This window comes from Mytilus edulis, chromosome 9 (genome assembly GCF_963676685.1).
Source record: "Mytilus edulis chromosome 9, xbMytEdul2.2, whole genome shotgun sequence".
Taxonomy (NCBI): Eukaryota; Metazoa; Mollusca; class Bivalvia; order Mytilida; family Mytilidae; genus Mytilus; species Mytilus edulis.
The window spans coordinates 17179255-17205468 of record NC_092352.1 but is presented as its reverse complement, the minus strand read 5'-3'; the positions used below and the strand labels follow the sequence as shown (position 1 = coordinate 17205468).

General features: G+C 31.9%; 1 protein-coding gene across 3 annotated transcripts in view; it reads right to left on the bottom strand.

Moving 5' to 3' along the window:
• LOC139489591 (short-chain dehydrogenase/reductase family 42E member 1-like) overlaps positions 1–26214 on the bottom strand; it is a 57333-nt gene that overhangs the window by 20839 nt on the left and 10280 nt on the right. For all 3 annotated transcript variants that reach the window (XM_071276171.1, XM_071276169.1, XM_071276170.1), the window contains exons 4-5: positions 22680–22737; positions 14000–14115 (exon numbers count right to left, since the gene is read on the bottom strand). In XM_071276171.1, the coding sequence (XP_071132272.1) occupies positions 14000–14115; positions 22680–22737 (174 nt within the window). The remainder of the gene's footprint in view (positions 1–13999; positions 14116–22679; positions 22738–26214) is intronic.

Genomic DNA, 26214 nt, shown 5'->3' with positions numbered 1-26214 from the left:
TAAGTCCAGAATTGCTTTAGAATTTATATTACCGATTCTCATTCAGACGGAGAGTTTCCATTATTTATCTTAGATTAGCATAAAGTAATTGTATTTTATGTGTTGTTTTAATATTGTTTTATTGGTTTGGTATAATTTGATTGGTGAGTAGTGTGATTCTGACTGAGAATGGTTTTATAATGTTTCCTTTTGTTCTGTAAGTGTACTTGACTATTGTAGTTGCTACAGGAAGACATGGCATACAGTTAATGACGGTCTTTTACAGGTTCCTAATCTGGTTAAAACTTGTCTGGAACATAACCATTAACACATTTTTAAAAGAGTTAAATGGGTTATTAAAGTACAATTCCTTTTTCTTTATTCTATCCCTGATTATTTAAGTGGAAGAAAAAAGTAAAACATTTTTGTGAAGAGTAAAGGCTTTAAAAAAGTCAGATTTTTGTGAAGAGTAAAGGCTTTAAAAAAGTCAGATTTTTGTGAAGAGTAAAGGCTTTAAAAAAGTCAGATTTTTGTGAAGAGTAAAGGCTTTAAAAAAGTCAGATGTTTGTGAAGAGTAAAGGCTTTTTAAAAAAGTCAGATTTTTTGCATGAAATAAATTGATTGATTGATGATTGCTTTACGCATGAAATAAAATTACAGATACTTCAAATTCATATGATGCAATGATGAGCAGAAAAATGCACAATAATTAAAATATCAATTTTATTTTGCACTTTGTAAAAAGTAAAGCCGAGTGCAGTTACAGATCTAGAAATTTTCATAAGGGGGATCTCATTGACTTCCTAAGAGGGGGTCCACTCCAGCCATGCTTCATTGATTCCTTATAATCTACCAAATTTTCCCACAAAGGTTCCTCTGAAAAACCCTTTTAATCTGCCTCTGAAGTGTGGAGTGTATTGATAGGTATTTGAGATAAAGACCTATTAAATGACAAGTGTGAACTATATTGGCATATGTCTTTGAGATAAATATGTTTGTCAATCTCATATCATACTTTCAATTAAGCAACTTGCAATTCATGAAAAGTAAATATTCTTAAGATGCAAGGAAATTGCTATCCTGTGAAAAAAAATGTATCCAATAAAATAATGTTTATAGTAAACATTTCAACAACAGAGAAGGAACATCTGAAAGTTATGAATGAGCTTCGTCTTCTTGGTAAAATGAAGAGTTACTCATCCTGTGCTAATTTAATTACAGAGGAGACAACACATGACTTGACAATCAACTAATATAACCAATCAACCATAAACACTCTTTACTACTCTATCATACAATATTTTATAAATAACAATGCCCTTATGCAGTCAAATGACTTTCTTGTCATTTAAATTGAGTCATTTACAAAAGTTCAGACTGTGATAACTGGTGATGTATTTGTGTTGTATTTGCTTCAGTTAGTGTTGTCTAGGACAAGGCAGCCATTTTGAACATTTTGACTAAACGGCGAAATAATATCATTTTTATTAAGGAAATTAAGAAACATGAAAGTTAAACTTGATTAAAACTGACAGAATGTCAATAAACAAAGCAAAACAAACTTCCTGTTATAAATTGCTCCATATTTTGAATACAGAACATTCATCTGAAAAAAAGGAAGTTTTCTCAGTTCCACAGCTGTCCAAATAAGTTTACAATTTTTTTTATTTACTGAAATTAGATGATGCGTATACAAGACTGATGTTGAGCCTAAGATAAATGAAGAAGATTGTGTCTAAGGACAAAAATGCCCCTGCTCAAGCTCAACTTGAAAAGGGGCATAACTGTAGAACGGTAAATGACTCACTGCCAAAACTTGAACTTTGTCTGCAAGTTTTTATTTTAAGCATTGTGTATGAGCAGGAACATATATATTGATACACTGTTCCCAGGTATGAGTGCAGAGAAAATATTAAACTGTCAATTGTTCTTGAACAATTGAGAGGTCTTTCCTTTTCGTAATGTAAAATACATGTTTCAACAGACGTAGAATGTATTGAAAAGGTCAAGGTCAACCTTAAAAAGCTCGAAAACACATTAAAAATCCTTTAAATAAGGTTAAAAACACTAAATTCACTATCTGGGACATGACCTTGACCTTTGACCTTTTGACCTTTGTCAAGGTCATTGGTCCCCAATGCCATTACTGAAGACCCCAAGGGTCTAGGACCTTTGGTTATATAGTAAAAGCTGATTTTGTCTTTTCAAAAACCTAAAACAGGGGTTATGCCCCTTATAGAAAGGTCAAATCTCTTCGGTCAAAATGTAACAAAGTTGCGCCATAATGACCCAAACATTTTCCACCATTTAAAACTTCTGTAAGTATAATGGTTTCTGAGATTATCCCATAACAAGGTGTTTGGTCAAAGGTCAAGGTCAACATACAAATTTGACCTTGAGGTATTTTTGAAAGTCTCATGAAATGTTGATGAATGGTGAAGATCCTAGGTCTCTACGATTTACGGTTTCTGAGTTTTGGTGGTCCACCGACACCGGTTAATTTTCAAAGGGGCATAACCCTACCAATGAGTCGTTGAATCTTTTCGAATCAAATGTAACGAAGAACCGGGGTCTGGTCCTGAACAAATTTCACCCTTCGTTTTTTTTCTATCTATTACGGTTACGGTGTTGGAACGATAACAAGGTTTTTTGGTTTCGGAGGGATTACTCCGAACCGACAAAATATTTCGACTAACAGGGTGAGTTCCGGATAGGTATTCATGACACCGATACAAAGTGAGAACATGAAAGCGACACGTCTTACGGTTTAGGCTGCTAACTTCGTCAAAGTTTGGCGGAAAAAGAATAATAATAAACAGAAGAAATACAGTAAGGTCTTTCCTTATAGAAAAAGGAAAGACCTTAATTAGCATTTATCATATGTTTAGTAGTAAATACAGTAGTTTTGCATATGTGATAAATAGCCTGCTGTTTAATCCATATCGCGCAACTTTGATGCGCACCCTTTATCGCATACCCTTTATCACACCCCTACTTTTTTTTTTTTTTTTTTTTTTTTTACATAAAGTCAGTTTTGGTTTTTTTTTTGCTTAAGAAAAATTTTCCTCAAAATAGGTCAATTTTTTGAATGACGTCATTGTTTGGTATTTGACGTCACGAACGTCGACTTTTCATATTGTATATGACGTCACGGACGTCAAGTTTTCATATTTTTTGGCACACTAAATGCAACTATGAAAAATACAAAACACACAAATTAATACAATAATAAACAAAATATTTTTAAAACAACAGCACGCAAATTGTAAGGTAACCCAGGTGCTTCGGATAAGTAATTGAGCAGTTCTTTTAAGGCCTTTGAAACAAGACAAAAGTAGAACTGAAGGTAACCCAGTGCTATGGATCAGAAAACAGTTCATATGATATAATACTCTTCTGTTGAAATATATGATAAAGTGTATAATACATGGCAAAATCCGTATCACATGCCGTATCACCCTCGACCAATATCATCCCTCGGGCCTAAAGGCCCTTAGGCTGATATTGATGTCTCGGGATGATACGACATATGATACGGATTTGGCCATGTATTATTCTCTATATAATAATTTTCAAAATTATAAAGGGGCATAACTTTAGAATGCTTAACAATTCTTAGCATTCTGTATGAGTTCTAAACAATTAAGATGAGGCAACTGAAGTTAGAATACAGAATTATTTTTTAGCAATTTTCCAAGTTATAAAGACAAAAACTCGAGGAAAAGTAAGTGACCTGATGCCCAAATTCAAACTCTGTCTGCAAGTTTGATTCTTAGCATTATGTATGAAGTTCATGGAATTTGTATGAGGTAAACTTAAAAAGGTTAAAGAAAATGTGACAGACATAAAGACAGATGGACAGACATACGGTCTAGGGAAACACTAATTACCCCTGTTGCTAACAGAAATCAAATAATAAACTTTATACTTAATTAAAACCCTTTCAAGGCGAACAATGCGTTGAGGCATCCCCGTAGCCAGGCCGAACAATGTGTTGAGGCATCCCCGTAGCCAGGCCGAACAATGCTTTCAGGCATAGACAATCACGTGATAATCATATTTTTTTTGTCTTTTAACTCATTTCCCCCCGTAAAGCTATGTTTAACCTATACATATATAGGTTTTCAGGAAGCTTGTATATCACAGTTAAAGAATACCAATTATGACTGAATTTGATACCTTATATATACTTCAATACAATGAAAGATCGGTAGCGTCAACAAACAAAATAAGCCGCCGCCATTTTGTACAAAAACATGTGATGCGAACATGTGACTTTTTTCGTCGAGAAAAGGTTATTTGGAAGGAAAGTTAAATTTGATTTCATGAATATTTTGATTAACATTATGATACAAATTACGAAAAACGATTTTAACAATGAATTGCACGGAGAATAAAATCAATTAATAATCCGACTTCCGTCGGCGCGGTAATTGGATTTTTCCCACGAGTGCAAAAGGTCGCACTCCTTTTATGGAAGTTCTAAATAAAACAATCCAATCACATTCCTCTCTCACTTGCCGATGTCAAGGACGCATAATTATAGTAAATATTAGTAAAATGTCGTTTCATGGTCTGTATCGTGTCTGTAACATTCTGAGAAATAAAAATGTCCGATAGTTTTGAGAACGAGTTTGAGGGATTTTTGGTGGGAGAAGTAGATCTTCTTGGTCAACGGTATGAAATGCATTGACCTCAAAATGACATCGGTGATGATTTCATGATCACTCCTGAAGTGATGTTGAAAGAGAAGGGGTCAGCGAACTTTCAGATGAAAATAATGACAGCTGACAGATGTAAATAATGCCCCTGATGTCCCCCAACAATGACTGATGGCACCAAGAATTTTATATATTGAAATTTGAAAGAGGTCTTCCCCATTTATCCCAGAAGTAACTGCCTAACTGGTCCACAAAACATATGAGACCCAAAGAAGGATATTTTTTCCAGATGTTTCTATCTGACAACCAAATAATTGATAGTTATAATTAGATAAGATAAGACATTTTATTCCAAAGATAGGATATTTTGATTCCAGAGATAAGATATTTTTATTCTAATTAAAGGGCCCATGAAGAGCAAAGTAATATTGCAATGATTTGATAATTAACATAAAACCGGTAATGTTTTTATAAATCATATATAAATATGAATATAATCATCTCAATTTTAAGATGTTAAACCGCAGCCAGATCAGAGCCACACACATATATTAGAGTAAAAAAGCCATAACAATTATGTTTTTATTTTAACAGGCAATTATTCTCATATTCAATATATATGTACATTGCCGGAAAATAAAATATAATTGTATGAGCTTTAGAATTTAGGACAAAACTGTTATATTTTCTGACAATGTACATATATTGTTTTTATCCTGAAATTTATTAATCCCAACACTTGAAGGCTTTATCATGTTTAAAGTTATTAAAAATATAAGTCATGGTCTCTTATTTTTCAAAGAAATGGACGAAATTATGCAGATAATAAGGTATCTTCACTTCACTGCTACGCACCAGGGAGGTGAGCAAAGATGGGAGACTAATAATGATGTATCTTACAAACTCAGAAATTAAAGACCCCCTTAACAGACAAAAAATGAGAGACCAACATGTCCCCAAACGATAGGTGGCGATTCATGATATCTTACAAAGGGAGGGATGCATTCAAGCAATTTATGCCTTCTAAAACAAAGAAATGGGCCATCAAACTTTGGGTTTTGGTAGCGTCAGACATGGTGTATGTCATATTGTGAAATCTACCATGTCAAGACAGATCAAACACATGTAGGTTAACTCTGTTTGCCAGTAGACTTTGGGAAACAAGATAAGGTGTCACATATGCTGGGCTAGGGTAGCTATTAAAGGTACACAGGAAAAAAAGGTTTGAAAATATGGTTGTGTTGAATGTAGAAAACCACTTTGCCTACCCCATTGCTTCACTGTCTCCCACTCAGTCAAAAATTAAACTTCTTAAATTAACAGTTACTTTGTTACAATTTTTAATTTGAAAGGATATTATATACACATAATTTGTTGAAAAGGTTTTCACAGATAAGTTGTTGAAAGGATATTCATAATTTATATTTGTTGTTACAGTTGACATTTTCATTTAATTTTTTTTTTAATAAGGAACATTAAATTATTTTCATCATTGAACAATACAAAACCAAAGACAGTGGAAATTCTAGCATCCCATGGAGTCAGGACACTTATAATAAATAATTTTAAAAATAAATCATTGACTTTTTTAAAGTAATTTTATTTTTAAAAGTTCATGATTGTCTTTCAACATTTAATTATGTCTCACTTAATTTATCAACACATTATTAAAGTGTTAAATGTACATGGATAAGTGTGTCAGGTCATCTTACATTTAATTAATATTTCCATGCACTCAGTGGTTTGATACAAAAAAAACAGAAAAAAATATTTGCACATTAAAAAAAAAAGCACATATTAATCTCAAAAGTTTTGATTTTACCAGAAAAAAATATCATTAGATATCTCCATTAAAATATTAAAAATTCCACAAAAGATCACAATAGTCAATTTAGATCAATATTCATGCAAAAATTCAAAGAAAACATCGGACTAAGAAAGACAACTCCAACTTATCCAGGGACACAACTTCCTATCTGGTGATTGCATTGTACAGGTAAAAAAATGGCCGCCGCGGAATTTGTCAAACCATTTTTATTCGTATTTATTCTGACTAATAAGCTAGAATTTTGACTGGAGTTATTTTTTCTATGAAACTATGATAAAGGAACACTCGAAATTGTTAATTACCATTTGTATTGTTAATTTAGAAGATCGGAGGCAAAAATATAAACCGGTCACAAAAAAAAATAGATTTCTCAAATCAAACGTCATTTTCTTTCCACAAAAGGTTAAAAAAAATCAAAAGTAGGTATTGTCATGTAAATTTATTTATATTGCAACACTCCTTTCATACTTAAGTGTAACAATATCGAGTTTGAAACCGATTTGATGAGAAACAACAAAGATACACACGTTTTTATTAAAACGTCATTTTTTTCCCATTCACACGTCAAATTAATTCAGGCCAGGCAAACTGCGCGCGGAAATTTGATCAGGTCACACAACGTCGCGGAAAAAAACAATTCAGTAAGGAAAGTGTTAAATGCATATTTCAAAAGGAGCAAATCATAAATCTGATGATCAGAAAGAACTTCACTACCTATACAGTAAGAATTTAGTTCTAGTATAAGAAAGATAAATTATAGTTGAATTTTTATAACAAAGTCATATATGTGAATCGTATCCCAAGTTGTCCAAAGATGAAATGTTAGTCTTGGTGACCTAAATGTTTCTGTATCAAAACTGTAGTAGTGAAATGTCTCATAATGACTGCCTTGTCTGGTCCTTACGACAGAAACTGTCAAATTTCTGAAATTTTGTCATAAATGAACAAGTTAAACCAAGCACTTCAAGCATAAAATATATTTCAAGTTAATCCAAATATTTAAGAACTGCTCACTATGAAGCATAAAAAGGATGTACAGGAAGTATTATTCATAAAAAAAAGATTCCTGATCATGACAAATACAACACTTAGCAGAAGTCCCTAAAGAATCAAAAATGTAGATCCAAAATTGTTTTAGAAGAATATTGTATTGAAATATCACAGGGATAGTTGTGATTTATTGGCCTGCACAAATACAAAGAGAAGTGGGAAATTCATCAATATGTCAAGTTTTACAAGTGCATTAAATTCCAGTAATTTATGGAACCAATTAATGATCTATTTTCAAATTTGTTTCAGTTCACATTTGTTTTTTGTTTATGTATCTGTTGCATGTCATTTTATTAAGGGCATGCCATACAGTAGCAAGGGCAGATAATAATGCATCCAAATAAAACACATTTTTCTCTCTCACAACTTTGCTAATTATAATCAATTCATCCAAAATTTTCAAGAAAAATCACTTGTGTGATGAAATTGGTTATGTCAATTTGAAAGAACTTGCAAATGAAACAAACATCACACTTATTTGCAGCTACTGAAGAGCATAAAACTTGAAGCAAGCGAAGACTGTTTACTCACACCTATAAAGTGGTATGTGAATATTATCCATATAGCAGTTTGGTATACAGCTAAAACAGGTGCACAACGATGTTGCATCAAGGATACATTGCAACGTATTGATTGGTTGATGGTATTTGGCTGACTTTTGAGTGGCAAATATTTCAAGCAGCTTCAAATCAGTGTTAGAGGCCATCTTGAACTTGCTCTATGTCAAAAGAATTCATAGTGACTTAAAGTCAAAGAATAGCAATTAAAGCACTGTTCATTTAATTTTGGTTTTATTAATAAAATTGAGAATGGAAATTGGGAATGTGTCAAAGAGACAACAGTCCGGCCATAGAGCTAAAAATAGCCAAACGCTACCAATGAGTCTTCAACACAGCATGAAAATCCTGCACCCAGAGGCAGGCATGTGTAACAGTAAGGATATTGAATGATGAATTATTACATCATATTCCTTGTTTTCTGTCACAGTGAGAACTGTATTCTATTGTTCTTTATTTATTGAATATCATTAAATGTATGCAAAAAGTGCAATAAACAAAACAATACTCCTGCAAAAAAAGCAATCAGTCATTATCAAAATACTGCATCACCTTTCAATATTTCATGATGTAATTTGAAATATGCCATAACACATTTGAAATATTTATGAAAAATATTGAGTTTCTATTTTGTATGAAACATAATCAATAGTTAAGTTTTTTTTCAATTACAAAATTTGGTGAATTTTCCAATAATTATAAGATCCATTCAAAAGCAAAACACAGTTCTCTATAGACAAAGTTCCAACGACCTGTCTTTCAAACATGACAACTGAGAAATTAAGATAAACAAAACGAAAGACAGAAACATGCACATTCCATTTTCTAAATGAATAGGAAATGCGATGCCATTTATAAAAACAGAAAGTGGAGGTTAAGCACACAAAACAGACAAGAATGAAAGAAAATACAATTGAGTTAGATTATCAATAACATCCAATATTTGACCTTATTCCATTTAATATGAATGAATGTGGTCCATATCCAAGATTTCTGTAAACAATTCACTTTGTCAAATGAGTCCTTTATGTTATTACAATAAAAATAGAACTATGCAAGTGATGTACAGAAAAATCAGCATTACTATCTTTACTATTACTTAAACTTAAGCCTTGCTTTATCAAGATTTCATGTTCATTTATCCCTTTGTTCCTTGAGTAAATTTTTTGAATATCTGTATGATAAAACACAAAAACTTGTCAATGTTAATTACAAATTGTAATCTTGATTTGCAAGAAAATTCAGCATATCCCCCAAAAAAGGGAATTTGTAACTGGTAAAAATCTGAAGATTTTTTTTTTTTTTGGATTTTTTTTAATATTAAACATATTTTATTAACAATCACCTGTTACATCAACCCTCAGTTGCCCAGGGAAGCAACTAAGGGGGCCCCAATTTTTACAGTCTCATTTGTCGGGGGAAAAGCAAATGAGAAAAAAACTCCCATTATAAATTATTAACATCAACCTTTATAAATATTATCTATCCTTGTACAAATGTACATGTACCTGCAATCATTATCGATCTATATATCTATAACTCTCACCATATATAATTATTTGAATAAAAAAAATCTGAAGATTGATGTTTGCAATTTTTCACCTAAACATGACAGATTCTATTGCATATCAAAATTATTTTTAAATTACCCACAATTTTTTCAAAGAATGCCCATCATGTTTAAAAAGTATACCTTCAATTTCAAAGCTAACAAAACAAGTACAATCATTTCATTTTAAACCTATCCTTATTTTACTTCAACTCATAAAGATACGCAAATCCTAATTTGAATTTGCTTTGGGTTTGTTTAACATTCTTTAACCAGGTGCTCCGCAGGGTGCAGCTTTATACGACCACAGTGGTCAAACCCTGAACAGTTGGGGCAAATTTGGTCACAATATTCAAGATTGATACTGTCTGAATTTTGATTGTGATCAAATTTTTGACATAATATAGGTTTTGCCACAAAATTAATGTGGTTAAAGATCTAACACATCTATTGCACAATACTGTGCAATTGAATATTTCTTCTTGAAACTTTTCAAAATTCGAAATTTAAAAAATGTTGAAAAAAAAAAATCCCTTAAAAAAATGGTAAACTGAGATCCCCCCACTTTATTGACACCCCCCCCCCCCCACCCCCTTGGAACAATAACCCTTAAACTCAATCCCATGCTTTCCTTTGTAATATTGAACCTTGTAGTACGGTTTCAGAGAGATCCATACACTTAAACACAAGTTATTGTCATGATTGTTTGGAAACTAGAAACATGCTTCTTTTGGCCCTTTTTTGGCCCTTAATTCCTACATATTTTGGGCAATTAACCCAAAACTTAATCCCAGCCTCCCCTTTGTTATATGGTACATTGTGGTACAATTTCAGAGAGATCCATGCAATTACACACAAGGTATTGTCTGGAAACTAGAAAAATGCTTGTTTTGGCCCCTTTTAGGCCCTTAATTCCTAAACTTTGGCCCCATTATCCTTAAATGAATCAAAACCTTCTACTTGTGATTTTAAACATTGCGGTATAATTTCAATTGAAATACTTGTAAACAAGTTATTAGCCTGAAACTAGAAAAATGCTTATGTTGGACACTTTTGGGCCCCTAATTCCTAAACAGTTGGGACCATCATCCCCAAAATAAATCCCAACCTTCCTTTTGTGGTATTTAACCTTCTGAAAAAATTTCATTAAGATCTATTCACTTAAACTAAAGTTATTATCCAGAAACCAATGTGTCTTCGGACGACGACGACGCAGACGATGACGACATCATACCATTATAAGAACCCAAAATTTTTTTGGGGTCGTATAAAAACTATATCTTAATCAATGTTGAAAACAGATTTCTTTAGTTAATAATAAAATTCCTAATTTGCATTTTTTTCATAACTTCCATAAAAAATATCTTATTTCAACTTTCTTTTTTCCATGTAAAAACATGCAGGAAATCATAAATATATTGTTTACTAAAATGACTTCTTAAATAAGTCATTACTCTATATAACTAGTGAGGCTGAGATAATAAGACATCATTTTACTCAGCAAGATACTGTCAAAGATTTAAAAATTTTGAACTGACTTGTTTTATTATCTTGACAAGCCATGTAAATGTGCTGATATGTATTTTTAAAATACAATGTTAAACCATGGGATACTTTTGATTTAGATTTCAATATTACTAGTCATTTAGAAAAAAATGAATGTTCACTTTGTTTTTAAATGTCAAAGTCTCAGTGGTATGCAAGATGCTACTATATACAATGATTTTAGCTGGATGAAAACTAGTTCATCTTTATACAAAATTATAAAGGAGAAAGAATTATTATTACGGCGAAGACCTTTCATACATTTTTTGTCTTAAAGGAATTATTGTTTCATTTTGTTGTAAGTTTTGTGTTTCACCATGTTTCGGTGGCTGTATTTATGTTTCACCATGTTTTGGTGGCTGTATTTGTGTTTTATCATGTTTTGGTGGCTGTATTTGTGTTTTATCATGTTTTGGTGGATGTATTTGTGTTTTACCCTGTTTTGGTGGCTGTATTTGTGTTTTACCCTGTTTTAGTGGTTGTATATTAGCATTTGTGTTTCACTATGTTTTGGTGGCTGCATTTTAGCTTTAGTGTTTTACCATGTTTTTGTGACTGTATTTTAGCTTTTGTATTTAACCATGTTTTGGTGGCTGTAAACTACCTTTTGTGTTCTTTCATGCTTTGCAGGCTGTATTTTAGCTTTTGTGGTTTACCAACTTTTGGTAGCTGTATATAAGCTTTTGTGTTTCCCTATGCATTTGTGGCCAAGTTAGTTTTTGTGTTTTGCTATATTTTGGTGGCAGTTTTTGAGTTTTTATGTATAACCATGTTTTGGTGGCTGTGTATTTGCTTTTGTGTTTCATTATGTATTGGTGGCCAATTTAATTTTTGTGTTTTGCTATGTTTTTGTGGCTGTGTTTTAGCTTTTGTGTTTACCATGTTTTGGTGGCTGTATATTAGCTTTTGTATGTTCACTATGTTTTAGCTTTTGCATCTCACCATGTTATGGTGGTAGTATGCTTTTGTGTTTTACCATGTTTTGGTGGCTGTATTTCAGCTTTTGTGTTCTATAAAGTTTTGGTGGCTGTATTTTAGCTTTGTGTTTTACAAAGTTTTGATGGCTGTATATTAGCATTTGTGTTTCACTTTGTTTTTTGGTGTTTTACCATGTTTTAGTGGCTGTATTTCAGCTTTTGTGTGTTTTATCATGTTTTGGTGGCTGTATTTTAGCTTTGTGTTTTACCAAGTTTTGGTGGCTATATTTCAGCTTTTGTTTTCCCTTTTTTGGTGGCTGTATTTTAGCATCTGTGTTTTACCATGTTTTAGTGGTTGTATATTAGCTTTTGTGTTTCACTATATTTGGTGGCTGCATTTTAGCTTTAGTGTTTTACCATGTTTTTGTGACTGTATTTTAGCTTTTGTATTTAACCATGTTTTGGTGGCTGTAAACTACCTTTTGTGTTTTTTCATGCTTTGCTGGCTGTATTTTAGCTTTTGTTTTTTACCAACTTTTGGTGGCTGTATATTAGCTTTTGTGTTTCCCTATGTATTTGTTGCCAATTTAGTTTTTGTGTTTTGCTACATTTTTGCGGCAGTTTTTGAGCTTTTATGTATAATCATGTTTTGGCGGCTGTGTATTTGCTTTTGTGTTTTTCATTATGTATTGGTGGCCAATTTAATTTTTGTGTTTTGCTATGTTTTGGTGGCTGTTTTTTAGCTTTTGTGTTTAACCATGTTTTGGTGGCTGTATATTAGCTTTTGTATGTTCATTATGTTTTAGCTTTTGCATCTCACAATGTTATGATGGTAGTATGCTTTTGTGTTTTACCATGTTTTGGTGGCTGTATTTCAGCTTTTGTGTTTTATAAAGTTTAAGTGGCTGTATTTTAGCTTTGTGTTTTACAAAGTTTTGGTGGCTGTATATTAACATTTGTGTTTCACATTGTTTTTGTATTTTACCATGTTTTAGTGGCTGTATTTCAGCTTTTGTGTGTTTTATCATGGTTTGGTGGCTGTATTTTAGCTTTATGTTTTACCAAGTTTTGGTGGCTTTATTTTAGCTTTTGTTTTCCATCATGTTTTTGTGGCTGTATTTTAGCATCTGTGTTTTACCATGTTTTTTGTGGCTGTATTTTAGCTTTGTGTTTTACAAAGATTTAGTGGCTGTATTTTGTGTTCCACCATGTATTGGTGGCCAATTTTGTTTTTATGTTTTGCTATGTTTTGGTGGCTGTATTTAGCTTTGTGTTTTACAAAGATTTGGTGGCTGTATTTTAGCTTTTGTTTCCATCATGTTTTGGTGGCTGTATTTTAGCTTTTGTGTTTTACCATGTTTTTGTGGCCAATTAAGATTTTGTGTTTTGGTATGTTTTGGTTGCTGTATTTTAGCTTTTGTGTTTGACCATGTTTTGGTGTCTATATTCTAGTTTTTGTGTTTCACTAAGTTTTGGTGGCTGTATTTCAGCTTTCATTATCTGACCTTAAAGTAAGTTAGGTATTTTTTAGTAATTCTTTAGGTCTTCAGGTGAGTGATAATGATCAGTACGTTACATTATATAAGTGCTTATATTATTAGTAACTATCCTTATCTAAGGGTATATAAAGTACCCTAGAAATCTTGGCTACTGTGAGAAGATGAATCTTCAGTTATTTATCCAGAGGTAACAAAGGTAAACTTGGAAAATTTGCCAGATCCAGGGAAAATTGTATTCGGTTACCTAATGTATATTTAGGTAAGCTGCTCTTATGGTTACAATAGCATTCTTCAATAAGTTACTTGACTTGGGAGAACAGCTTTGATAAGTTATTTGATCTGAATCTAAAACAGGTAATCATCAGTTTGATTGTTACCTGGTCTGAAAGTAAGTACAGAAAGATCAATATATACCTGATCTAGAGGTAAGTAAGGTAAGCTGTCATCTCCATCTTTGATCTCCTGTCCACCAAATATAACATTATATGTACTGGTATATACAAGTCTGGTAATTTTATTCTTCATGCATGCTACAAAATACCAAATAAATTAACATTGGTATGATCTATATGTAATTTGTGTATCATTGATAAAGGTCCTTTCTATATATTGTCTGTGTAAGCTACTAAAGAAAGTAAAGAGATAGAAAGGGGGAAAACATTAATAAAAATATGCTCATTTGACATATAGGTTTTTGAGATAGAATTCTAGAAATTTGAATCAATTTAATCCACAATGTGAAGAACTAAGAGGGATGGGCAAATCCTTGATAATTTCCTGTACATTCAACAAAATTTACAAATAAATTCAAGACAAGTAACTACCAGAGTAATCTGTTCCCAAGCATCAATTGGGTCAATATAACTAATTGACCTTGAGATGAGGAACACATATTTATGAATCTCACTAAAATATAAGTCGGCCATACAATTGTGGAAGCTGTGTTTTAAAAAATAAACATAAATAAGCTAGGACTGGTGTTTTATAGAGCTGATTTAATGATTTTTATGGTCAGAATTTGTGATTATTTCCTGAGGAGAGTGACATTTTTCACTATCTTTCTGGGTTGGGCACTTGACAGGAAAACAAATCACACTTGCCACCCTAAAAATCGCACCACACATGTGCAAGTGTCTAAGCTTCAAAATGAGCCATCATACATATCCAAGTTTATGATATGGACTAAGAAACAGAAGAAAACTTTAACATTTCCCCCTGCGTAGAATCTATAACGCATATTGCCTCAATTCATAGACTGCTTTTTGGTCATGATTAATTCATAAATAATTACAACAATGTTATAATCTGTACCTAAAAACTTTGTTATAAACTGACAGGACTATTTTGAAGTGAGCGATAGAAAGAGTCTAAATTTGATTTCAACATTTACTCATATAGCACTAATCACTACAGGTTTTAAGGTCAACCTTGGATGTCCAATATAATACTTTGTTGTGGAAATATTAATGGAAGTTATATATCTTTCACATTTTCTATTCTATTTCTCTGGAAATTAGTTTTTCCCCACCTCCATCAAAAAGTTATCAGATCGAATGGAGGATATAACAAGTACAAGCATCAAACAACAAATACCAGAAACAATAGATCAAAGGGTTATCGTCAGAAAGTTTCATACATTACAAAGGTATTACGTAAGATTGCTAAATTTATATCCACGATAATAAGCTCCTGAGTATTGAAGTGTAATCACTGCTGACTTTCATTGTATTATTGCAGAAATAAAAATAGTATTATTTTGATAATAATCTTATTTCTTTCTCTATGGTGTAGGCTATATGATATATTTCATACAATTTAATACACTTTTATGCTGTGATTTTTATCTTTTTGATGATGTAGAAGTTATATTTTGAAGAAGTGGTTTTTGCTAGGAATGACTGTACGTTACAATGATAGGAAAATTATGGATATCTATAATGAACGTGACAATTGGTCTCTCCTTTCTTGATCCCTATTCTTGATTTGTTGCATAATTTGGGTAAAATGTAATAATAGTATAGACATTTCATACAATTTCTCTGGTATTTCTGGATATCTTTTAAACCCATCAGTCTCCATTCTATCATATTCTGGAAAATTTCCAATGGTGTTTTTTTACCAAAATAATTACATCAAGAGTAAAAAAAATGAAAAATTTATGTAACCATAAAAATGAAAAAATTCTAAAACACAGCTATTAAGTTATTTTTTTTGAATATCATAAAGGTCATGCATGAGACTGTTTATAAAATTTATCTTCCAATCTAAATATGCCTTAATAGTTTTTACTTGCATGAGAAAAAGCGTTTATCTCTCATTCCAGGATGTGTAACTTAACTGATGTTTTATGGTATTTATTTTCAATGCTTTGTGATAGACAAGGTTGGATGTGTAGAAGAAATGCATGTCTGGAAGACTAAATTGTAAGCCTGGTATCTTTGATAAGTTTCCCAATTTTTGATTGGTTCATTACTGGAAAGACATTGTAACTTATAAGGGTAGGAAAAATGTCTGTGTTTATAATGAAATACAAATATGTGCTTCCAAACAACAGGAAACTAATGTGTTTTATGTTATGTAAGGAGTAAGCAATGTCATAATAAGTGTCTATCATACAGCCTTGGTTATATTAAAACAACAACATATTTCCTATCAATTATAATCTCTATATTTGGATCTTTAATTTCCTTCCAAAACTATATTACAGTCAAATAATGGTGAATGTTACAAGTTCTATAAAACTAAATGAAAATATCATATCATCATAAAGGTTATATGACAACATAGAAACTTTATGAAAAATATGAGGTATTACGGCAAAATATAATTACTTTCTGACAAGAAACTGCCATTAAAATTATTAATATTCTGCTTTTAAATTGAAAATGATTACAGCAATTGTGTTTGTGAATGATAAAATTGTATTGTTCTCCCAAGTATATTCTATCAATTGCATTTTCTGTCAAGTTTCTTCTACACTTAAGGTATCAAAGTAGATTAACTGTGTTTGTAAAACTCCCACGTGACATACAAGCTGACAAAAACAAATCCCGGGTGTATATGGAATTGAAAATGTTCAATACTACATATACTGAAAAGAAACTGGATACATTGAATACAATGAGAATTTGATGTAAGAGGAACATTTTGAGCAAAAATACTAATTGCTCATAGCAGCAGATGACCTATTTTGCATTCAATTCTTTACAAATGTATTTGATTTCAATACAACCAAAACCATTTCCTTTCTTATTTGCTGTTCCACAGAAATTACGTATCCCACTTTACTTTTTATTATATATTTACAAATTTTCATTCAAGAGGACAATTCATTTTAATTAAATCCTGTTGATAGGAAAAATGCAAAAATTAGTTGATTAAAAATATATTTGATTAACAGCCATAACTCTTCTAAGGATTCAATTGATTGGATCAGTCATATTTGCGTTTTTGTAGATCTTGTTTTGCTGATCATTTTTTGTTTGTGTCTATCTATTACAGTTTTCAAGATAATTGCAAAAAAATGAAAATGATTAAAAAATCAATATTTAAGTGCAATAACACCTATCATAACACCTATACAAGAGTAATACGATTATTTTTGTGGCAAAGAAAAGTATGTAAATCTTGACATTCTGCGAATTTTGTTCCCTAATAGACATTATCATTTCAAGAAGTTAAGACTTTCAATACCTTTTACCCTTATGTTTTAATTTTAGCTATGGTGGCCATTTTTGTTGATTGGCAGGAAATAAAAAACCCCAAACTCTACAGATCATTCAGACTTAGCATCAATGAAAATAGTGAGTGCTTTCAGAGCAGAAGGTTTTTGCAAAAATTTGCAACAATGGACATCAAAAAAATGGAAAACAGAAGCCAAGTTATGGCAATAGCTCACCTGTCCCGTAGGGCCAGGTAGGCTTGAAAGGAAAATCCTGAAAACCTACCTAAACACCTTATCACCATAGACAAATATAGAGACCTCTTACTCATCATTAGTTAACAACCAAGTATTTCTCTTGAAAAAAATGTACTTAATACCGTAAAATTCTCAGTATTTATTATAACAAAAACAATTTGGTGAAATACAGACTTATTATATACTTTTGACTGAGAAAAATGTAGCAGTAACAAATTTAAACATTTGGTTATCACTTTTCTACTTTTCTAGATTACAAAAATTCATGATTTAATCATAGGAACAACATATATTGCATTAAAATGATATAATTAGGATAGTGGAATTCAACAGTAAATATAATTTACCATTAAACAGGTGTAAAGAGTTATAAAATAGATATAAATATTCCAAAATAACATATTTATTAATGACAATGATTTGTGCAAATATGTTCACATTTCTTTGATCTTACTGCAAGTTTATTATTTAAAATCTAGCAGAAAAACCAGAGTACATTTTTGTTTAGAAATTTTCTTTTAAATGAAACAATCTTGGTGTTCATTTAATTAAATATATATTAGGAAACAGTCTTTTCAAGACAATGATGAGCTACATACTCTATACAGTCCAAAAACGACATTTGTTCGTACATTGTAATCAGTTAATATTTAGGCTCCTGGTCAGTTTAATATGAGTGAACATGGACAATTTAAAAATAGTTTACTTTAAGGTCACTTTACAGCCTTAAAAAAAGTAAGGGACCTATAAAAAAACATCTGCAGGTCACCTTTCAGCCTTTTAAAAAGGCAAGTGTCCTTTACAAAATATCTGCAGGTCACTAAACAGCCTTATAAAACCAGCAAGTGTCCTGTAAAAAAACCTCTGCAGGTCACTATACAGCCTTAAAAAATAGGCAAGTGACCAATACAAAACATTTGCAGGTCACCTTTCAGCCTTAAAAAATCAGCAAGTGTCATATACAAAACATCTGCAGGTCACTAAACAGCCCATTAAAATCAGCAAGTGTCCTGTACAAAACCTTTTGCAGGTCACTATACAGCCTTAAAAATCAAAAAGTGTCCTATACAAAACATCTGCAGATCACTTTACAGCCTTACAAACAAGTGTAACTGTGAGCTACTGCTCACTGATGATACCCCCGCCGCAAGTGGATAATGTTAATAGTGTAAAAATATGTAAGTGTTCGGTAAACAGGAAGTTGCCAAGTGATGAATCTGAAAATGCATCACACAGTATAGCTGACTTATATAAACCCTGAAACCAAATTTCAGAAATCCTGGCATTGTAGTTCCTGAGAAAAATGCGACAAAAATTTTCAACTTGGCCATCATGTGTAAAATGATAGTAGTGTTCGGTAAACAGGAAGTTGTTGAGTGATGAATCTGAAAACACATCACACAGTATAGCTGACTTATATAAATCCTGAAACCAAATTTCAGAAATCCTGGAATTATAGTTCCTGAGAAAAATGCGACGAAATAAAATGGTAAGTGTTCGGTAAACAAGAAGTTGTTGAGTGATGAATCTGAAAACGCATCACATGGTATAGCTGACTTATATCAAGTCTGAAACCAAATATCAGAAATCCTGGTAGTGCAGTTCCTGAGAAAAATGTGTCGAAAAATTTTCAACTTGGCTATCAGGTGTAAAAATGATACAAGTGTTCGGTAAACAGGAAGTTGTCGAGTGATGAATCTGAAAACGCATCACACAGTATAGCTGACTTATATCAAGCCTGAAACCAAATTTCAAAAATCCTGGTAGTGTAGTTCCTGAGAAAAATGTGACGAAAAATATTCATGGGACGGACGGACTGACTGACAGACTGACGGACTGATGGACTGACGGACTGATGGAAGGACAGACAGAGGTAAAACAGTATACCCCCCTTGTTTTTCAAAGTGGGGGTATAATAAGGAAAGTGTCCTATACACAACATCTGTAGGTCACTATACAGCCTAAGCCCTTACTAAATAGACAAGTGTCCTATATGAAACATCTGCAGGTCACTATACTGCCTTACTAAATAGACAAGTGTCATATATGAAACATCTGCAGGTCACTATACAGCCTTAATAAATAGACAAGTGTCCTATATAAAACATCTGTAGGTCACTACACAGCCTTACAAAATAGACAAGTGTCCTATATGAAACATCTGCAGGTCATTATACAGCCTTAATAAATAGACAAAAAGTGTCAAATATGAAACATCTGCAGGTCACTATACAGCCTTAATAAATAGACAAAAAGTGTCATATATGAAACATCTGCAGGTCACTATACTGCCTTACTAAATAGACAAGTGTCATATATGAAACATCTGCAGGTCACTATACTGCCTTACTAAATAGACAAGTGTCATATATGAAATATCTGCAGGTCACTATACTGCCTTACAAAATAGACAAGTGTCCTATATGAAACATCTGCAGGTCACTATACAGCCATAATAAATAGACAAGTGTCATATATGAAACATCTGCAGGTCACTATACTGCCTTACTAAATAGACAAGTGTCCTATATGAAACATCTGCAGGTCACTATACTGCCTTACTAAATAGACAAGTGTCCTATATGAAACATCTGCAGGTCACTATACAGCCTTAATAAATAGACAAAAAGTGTCATATATGAAACATCTGCAGGTCATTATACAGCCTTAATAAATAGACAATAAGTGTCATATATGAAACATCTGCAGGTCATTATACAGCCTTAATAAATAGACAAAAAGTGTCATATATGAAACATCTGCAGGTCACTATACTGCCTTACTAAATAGACAAATGTCATATATGAAACATCTGCAGGTCACTATACTGCCTTACTAAATAGACAAGTGTCATATATGAAACATCTGCAGGTCACTATACTGCCTTACTAAATAGACAAGTGTCATATATGAAAGATCTGCAGGTCAGTATACAGCCTTATAAAAATAAACAAGTGACCTATACAAAACATCTGCAGGTCACTATACAGCCATAATAAATAGACAAGTGTCATATATGAAACATCTGCAGGTCACTATACTGTCTTACTAAATAGACAAGTGTCATATATGAAACATCTGCAGGTCACTATACAGCCTTAATAAATAGACAAGTGTCCTTTATAAAACATCTGTAAGTCACTACACAGCCTTACAAAATAGACAAGTGTCCTATATGAAACATCTGTAGGTCATTATACAGCCTTAATAAATAGACAAAAAGTGTCAAATATGAAACTTCTGCAGGTCACTATACAGCCTTAATAAATAGACAAAAAGTGTCATATACGAAACATCTGCAGGTCACTATACTGCCTTACTAAATAGACAAGTGTCATATATGAAACATCTGCAGGTCACTATAATGCCTTACTAAATAGACAAGTGCCATATATGAAATATCTGCAGGTCACTATACTGCCTTACAAAATAGACAAGTGTCCTATATGAAACATCTGCAGGTCACTATACAGCCATAATAAATAGACAAGTGTCATATATGAAACATCTGCAGGTCACTATACTGCCTTACTAAATAGACAAGTGTCCTATATGAAACATCTGCAGGTCACTATACTGCCTTACTAAATAGACAAGTGTCCTATATGAAACATCTGCAGGTCACTATACAGCCTTAATAAATAGACAAAAAGTGTCATATATGAAACATCTGCAGGTCATTATACAGCCTTAATAAATAGACAAAAAGTGTCATATATGAAACATCTGCAGGTCATTATACAGCCTTAATAAATAGACAAAAAGTGTCATATATGAAACATCTGCAGGTCACTATACTGCCTTACTAAATAGACAAATGTCATATATGAAACATCTGCAGGTCACTATACTGCCTTACTAAATAGACAAGTGTCATACCGTATATGAAACATCTGCAGGTCACTATACTGCCTTACTAAATAGACAAGTGTCATATATGAAACATCTGCAGGTCACTATACAGCCTTATAAAAATAAACAAGTGACCTATTCAAAACATCTGCAGGTCACTATACAACAGAACAAATGAATAAGTGACCTAATACAAGACATCTTCATGCCATTAAACAGCCTTACAAAATGGACAAGCGACCTTTACAAGACATCTGCAGATAACTATAGCCTTAAAACAATAAACACAGAACCTATACAAAACACTTACAGAACTTTACAGCATTGCAAAATAAACAAGTGACCTATACAAAACATCTGCAGGTTACTATACAGCAGAACAAAATAGACAAGTGACCTTTACAAGACATCTGCATGCCACTAAACAGCCTTACAAAATAGACAAGTGACCTTAACAAGACATCTGCATGCCACTAAACAGCCTTACAAAATAGACAAGTGACCTTTACAAGACATCTGCAGGTCACTAAACAGCCTTACAAAATAGACAAGTGACCTTTACAAGACATCTACAGATAACTATACAGCCTTAAAACATTAGACAAGTGACCTTTACAAGACATCTGCAGGTCACTAAACAGCCTTACAAAATAGACAAGTGACCTTTACAAGACATCTGCAGGTCACTAAACAGCCTTACAAAATAGACAAGTGACCTTTACAAGACATCTACAGATAACTATACAGCCTTAAAACATTAGACAAGTGACCTTTACAAGACATCTGCAGGTCACTAAACAGCCTTACAAAATAGACAAGTGACCTTTACAAGACATCTGCAGGTCACTAAACAGCCTTACAAAATAGACAAGTGACCTTTACAAGACATCTACAGATAACTATACAGCCTTAAAACATTAGACAAGTGACCTTTACAAGACATCTGCAGGTCACTAAACAGCCTTACAAAATAGACAAGTGACCTTTACAAGACATCTGCAGGTCACTAAACAGCCTTACAAAATAGACAAGTGACCTTTACAAGACATCTACAGATAACTATACAGCCTTAAAACATTAGACAAGTGACCTTTACAAGACATCTGCAGGTCACTAAACAGCCTTACAAAATAGACAAGTGTCCAAACTATAAACATGTTTGAGTTATTCTAAAGAAGAGACAGAAAAGACAACATAATATTTATATGTTAATCACCATTTAGATCCATGACATCATGTTTCCCCCTGTCTAAAGTTGTATGATACAGACTGGTTTTCTGTCAGACTGGTTGATAAATTGTGTTCTCATTGAGATATCCTTACCTTTTATTACATTTTCTGTTCCGCCAATATTCACAGCTTCAATTAATTTTTTGTTCAACTGAAAAATATAAGAATTGATAAAAACATGATGAAAAATGCAAATTTTCTGTCACTCCAACAGTTCCATAACATTTGTATATGTCAAAAGTTCCTGGACATAGACACGATGTTTGTCAATGCCAAGGAATAGAGTGTGGTAAGTCACAAGTCAAAGCAACTCAGTAGTAATGAATTTTGATTACTAATAAATACTGCATACTTTAGTACCAGTTTGTGGTATATATAGCTGATGATTTTAACCCAAAATAGTATGTTCATATATTGTTTGCAGGGTGTTTTAACATGAATCAAGGCATTATCTTTACATGCTGTTATTAACTTTGTGCATTTCAACTTTAATGCTGTAGAATTAACAAGAGGTCAAACTGGTGTTTATATGAGTTTGAAAAAAATTGAGGTCATCACCATTAAAAAATTACTCTGTTACAACTTTTCATGAAAAACAAAATTTATGCTTGACATTTCTGATTGCCTTTCTTTTTCACTTAGTGACAATGCTTAATCTTTTAAACAAAAAGAGGCAGGAGATACCAAGATGACAATCAAAAGTTAAAAGTAGAAAATAACCAATATCATGGTCAAAAAGAAAAAAAAACAACAGAACAAAACAGTCTACAAAACACTATGAGGAAAACTGAAGATGGAGCGACAAAAACCCAATAATACATGTACTAACGTGCTACTATAACTACTGTAACAATAGATGATATTTAGAGCTTAGCTTTTCAAATATCAAAATCTACCTAAAATGTTTTTTTTTCCACAGCCTACTATCTGACAGATATATGATTAATAGCATGTTCTCATGCCCGAGTACATAGATTTTCTTTATAATTAAGATATTTAATCTTACAATATATCAAAAAGAATTTTATCAATTTCCTAACAATAGGAAGAGTAATAAGAAATAATATCTAGAGATAAAAAAGAATATATCTATATACAGAAAACCTTAATGAATATGATAATATTTCATTATGGTATGATTGATGTGGGTGAAAAAATTCTATTATCCCCATTCTGTGACCAAATAGGTCGATCAAAATTATATATTCCATCTATTCATATATAGCTACATTCTAGACAGCTTCAACAGAAAAACAAATTTGTATGCTACTTTTGGCATTGATGCGATGATTCTAAAAATTAGATTGCCTAAAGGATCAACAATGAAACGTAATCAGAACAATTGAAATATACATTGGCAAGCAGTTTTAGTAACACGTCCACGCACTTCCTATATTTCAAACATAAGAATGCAATCATAATACTCAGCAAATAATTTGTTCAATGTAGCTGTAAACCTCAAAATAAAAGATGAATTATTATAAACAGATCATAATTTAATAACATTAATATCTGTTTTGAAATTAAGGAAGAAAAGAAGTCTCATTTGTGACAAAACTGAGATGAATTTATTGACTGGTGTGAAATACTGAAAATGGGTAAAATTTTGTACTTTTAATTACTATCTTGACATTTAAAACACCAACAGGTAAGTCAATTATATTATTTATCTTTCATATTTAAATGTAATTATGTAATGTTAATTGTTTGGTTATGTCATTTATATAAAATAATTACATAATGAAAATATCAATGAAGCTTTTAGCACATAACAGTAAAAAACAATATCTGATGGTGGAATAAATAACTCATTCATTATTATAGTAAAAGTGTACATGCACCCAATATGTTTGAATCATTTGGTCTCCAGTGGAGAGTTTTCTAATTGAAAATCATACCACAAGTTTTACTAGTACAGTAGGAAATTTGGCGCTTGCAAGCCTATTTTAAATAAACATTTCAAAGTGTCATGTTTTAAAAAAAATTCATGTACCAGTAATTGGGTTGCTTTCCCATAGATAAAAAAGAACAATATTGATTTTAATAGAATATAAAAGACTTAAAAATAAGTCAAGATGAAAGATACTTGGCAAATGCTTACAGTGAACTTATTACACGTCCCTGTGGGTTCTAGGTAACGAAAAAAGGGTGTTACCACTATTCTTACCTACTCTATGTCTATCTTTAAAATTTTAACACTTTTCAACAAGAAGTATTTTTAAGCCAGATTGTTTCTACTGTTTAAACCAGTCAAAACTTTAAAAAAAAAAAAAAAATTATTAGCCAACCTTACCAACCTTTTTTTTTAAGAAAGACAACTAAAACATGTTTTTTTAGGCCTTAGAAAAAGTTGATGTCTTGAGAATGCTTTATTTCAACAGTTACTATCAAAACAGCCTTAATAGATTTTTAGAAATATAAAAATATAGTATATACACCAATACACATAATTAACAGCGCCTGGTGATCTTTCATGGCCTGACCGGTTTCTAACTAGATTTTTAGAAACAATTGATACTGTAGGAATCAATAAATTCAGTATAAATGTCATGAATCGTACAGAATATGTTGATCATAACCTGACCATTGCATAAATATCATTTTCTGAAATACAATCACAATGATGCTTCAATGATCCAATTTCTAACAAAAGTCATTCAGATACCAACATTTCACTTTTCTATATTACATATTTATTGTTTGGATTCAATTTTCACCATTTTATTGCAACATAAAGATGAAGTTCGATTATTTATATGAATTCAGAGGAAGTTCCCAGCTGACTTTAATTCTACTCTAATACAATTTTATATTTCAAGCTACAGTTACATCAAGTTAGAATATCAATTCTGTTTTTTAGTGTGTCATCTTCAAAAGAGAATTCAAACAATTATCTCGTAAAATTTATTTTTGAATTCAAAACCTTCTTTTTTCCATGATTATTTTATTACCTGGATATTAATTGCAGACTTTCAGCATTTTATATCATCAGAGAATCAAAATGATACAAAATTATACAAATACACTGCAATAAATTTACTTGTATAATTAGAGTTGTGTTTCTTTCAACACATTTATAATTGACTGCACACATTCAATACATCATGTTATTGACGTAATTCAATTATCTCCTCAAAGAAGAAAGAAATAACTACTAATACTTTATGTGTAATGCCATTAATCCTGTAGTATTTAAGTTACATAAAGATAAAACATAGAGATTCTTATCTTACTTCTAAATTGTTCCACCTATGTAGGATCTTGAAATAACTGAAGAGGATGTTAACCAACTTTGACAGTCAAGTAACAGAAAATATTTGAAAGTTTATTTTAGCATTTGAAATAGAAAAGCAATAATAAAGGTCTCAAGCTATATGATTGATTGTTTGATGGTGTTTAACGCCACTTTCAACACTATTGGCTTGTTGTGGTTTTAAGTTTTTATTGGTGGAGGAAGCCAGAGCTTAGAGATAACAGCCAACCTTCTGCAGGGAAACTGACAATTGTAGTCAATTATACATGTAATGGAGTAAAAGCATCTTATAATTGTGGGTTCAAACTGGCCAGCTCAGTGATACAGTAGTTGGCCACTAGGACACGAAGACTGTTGTATGTCAGATCACACTAC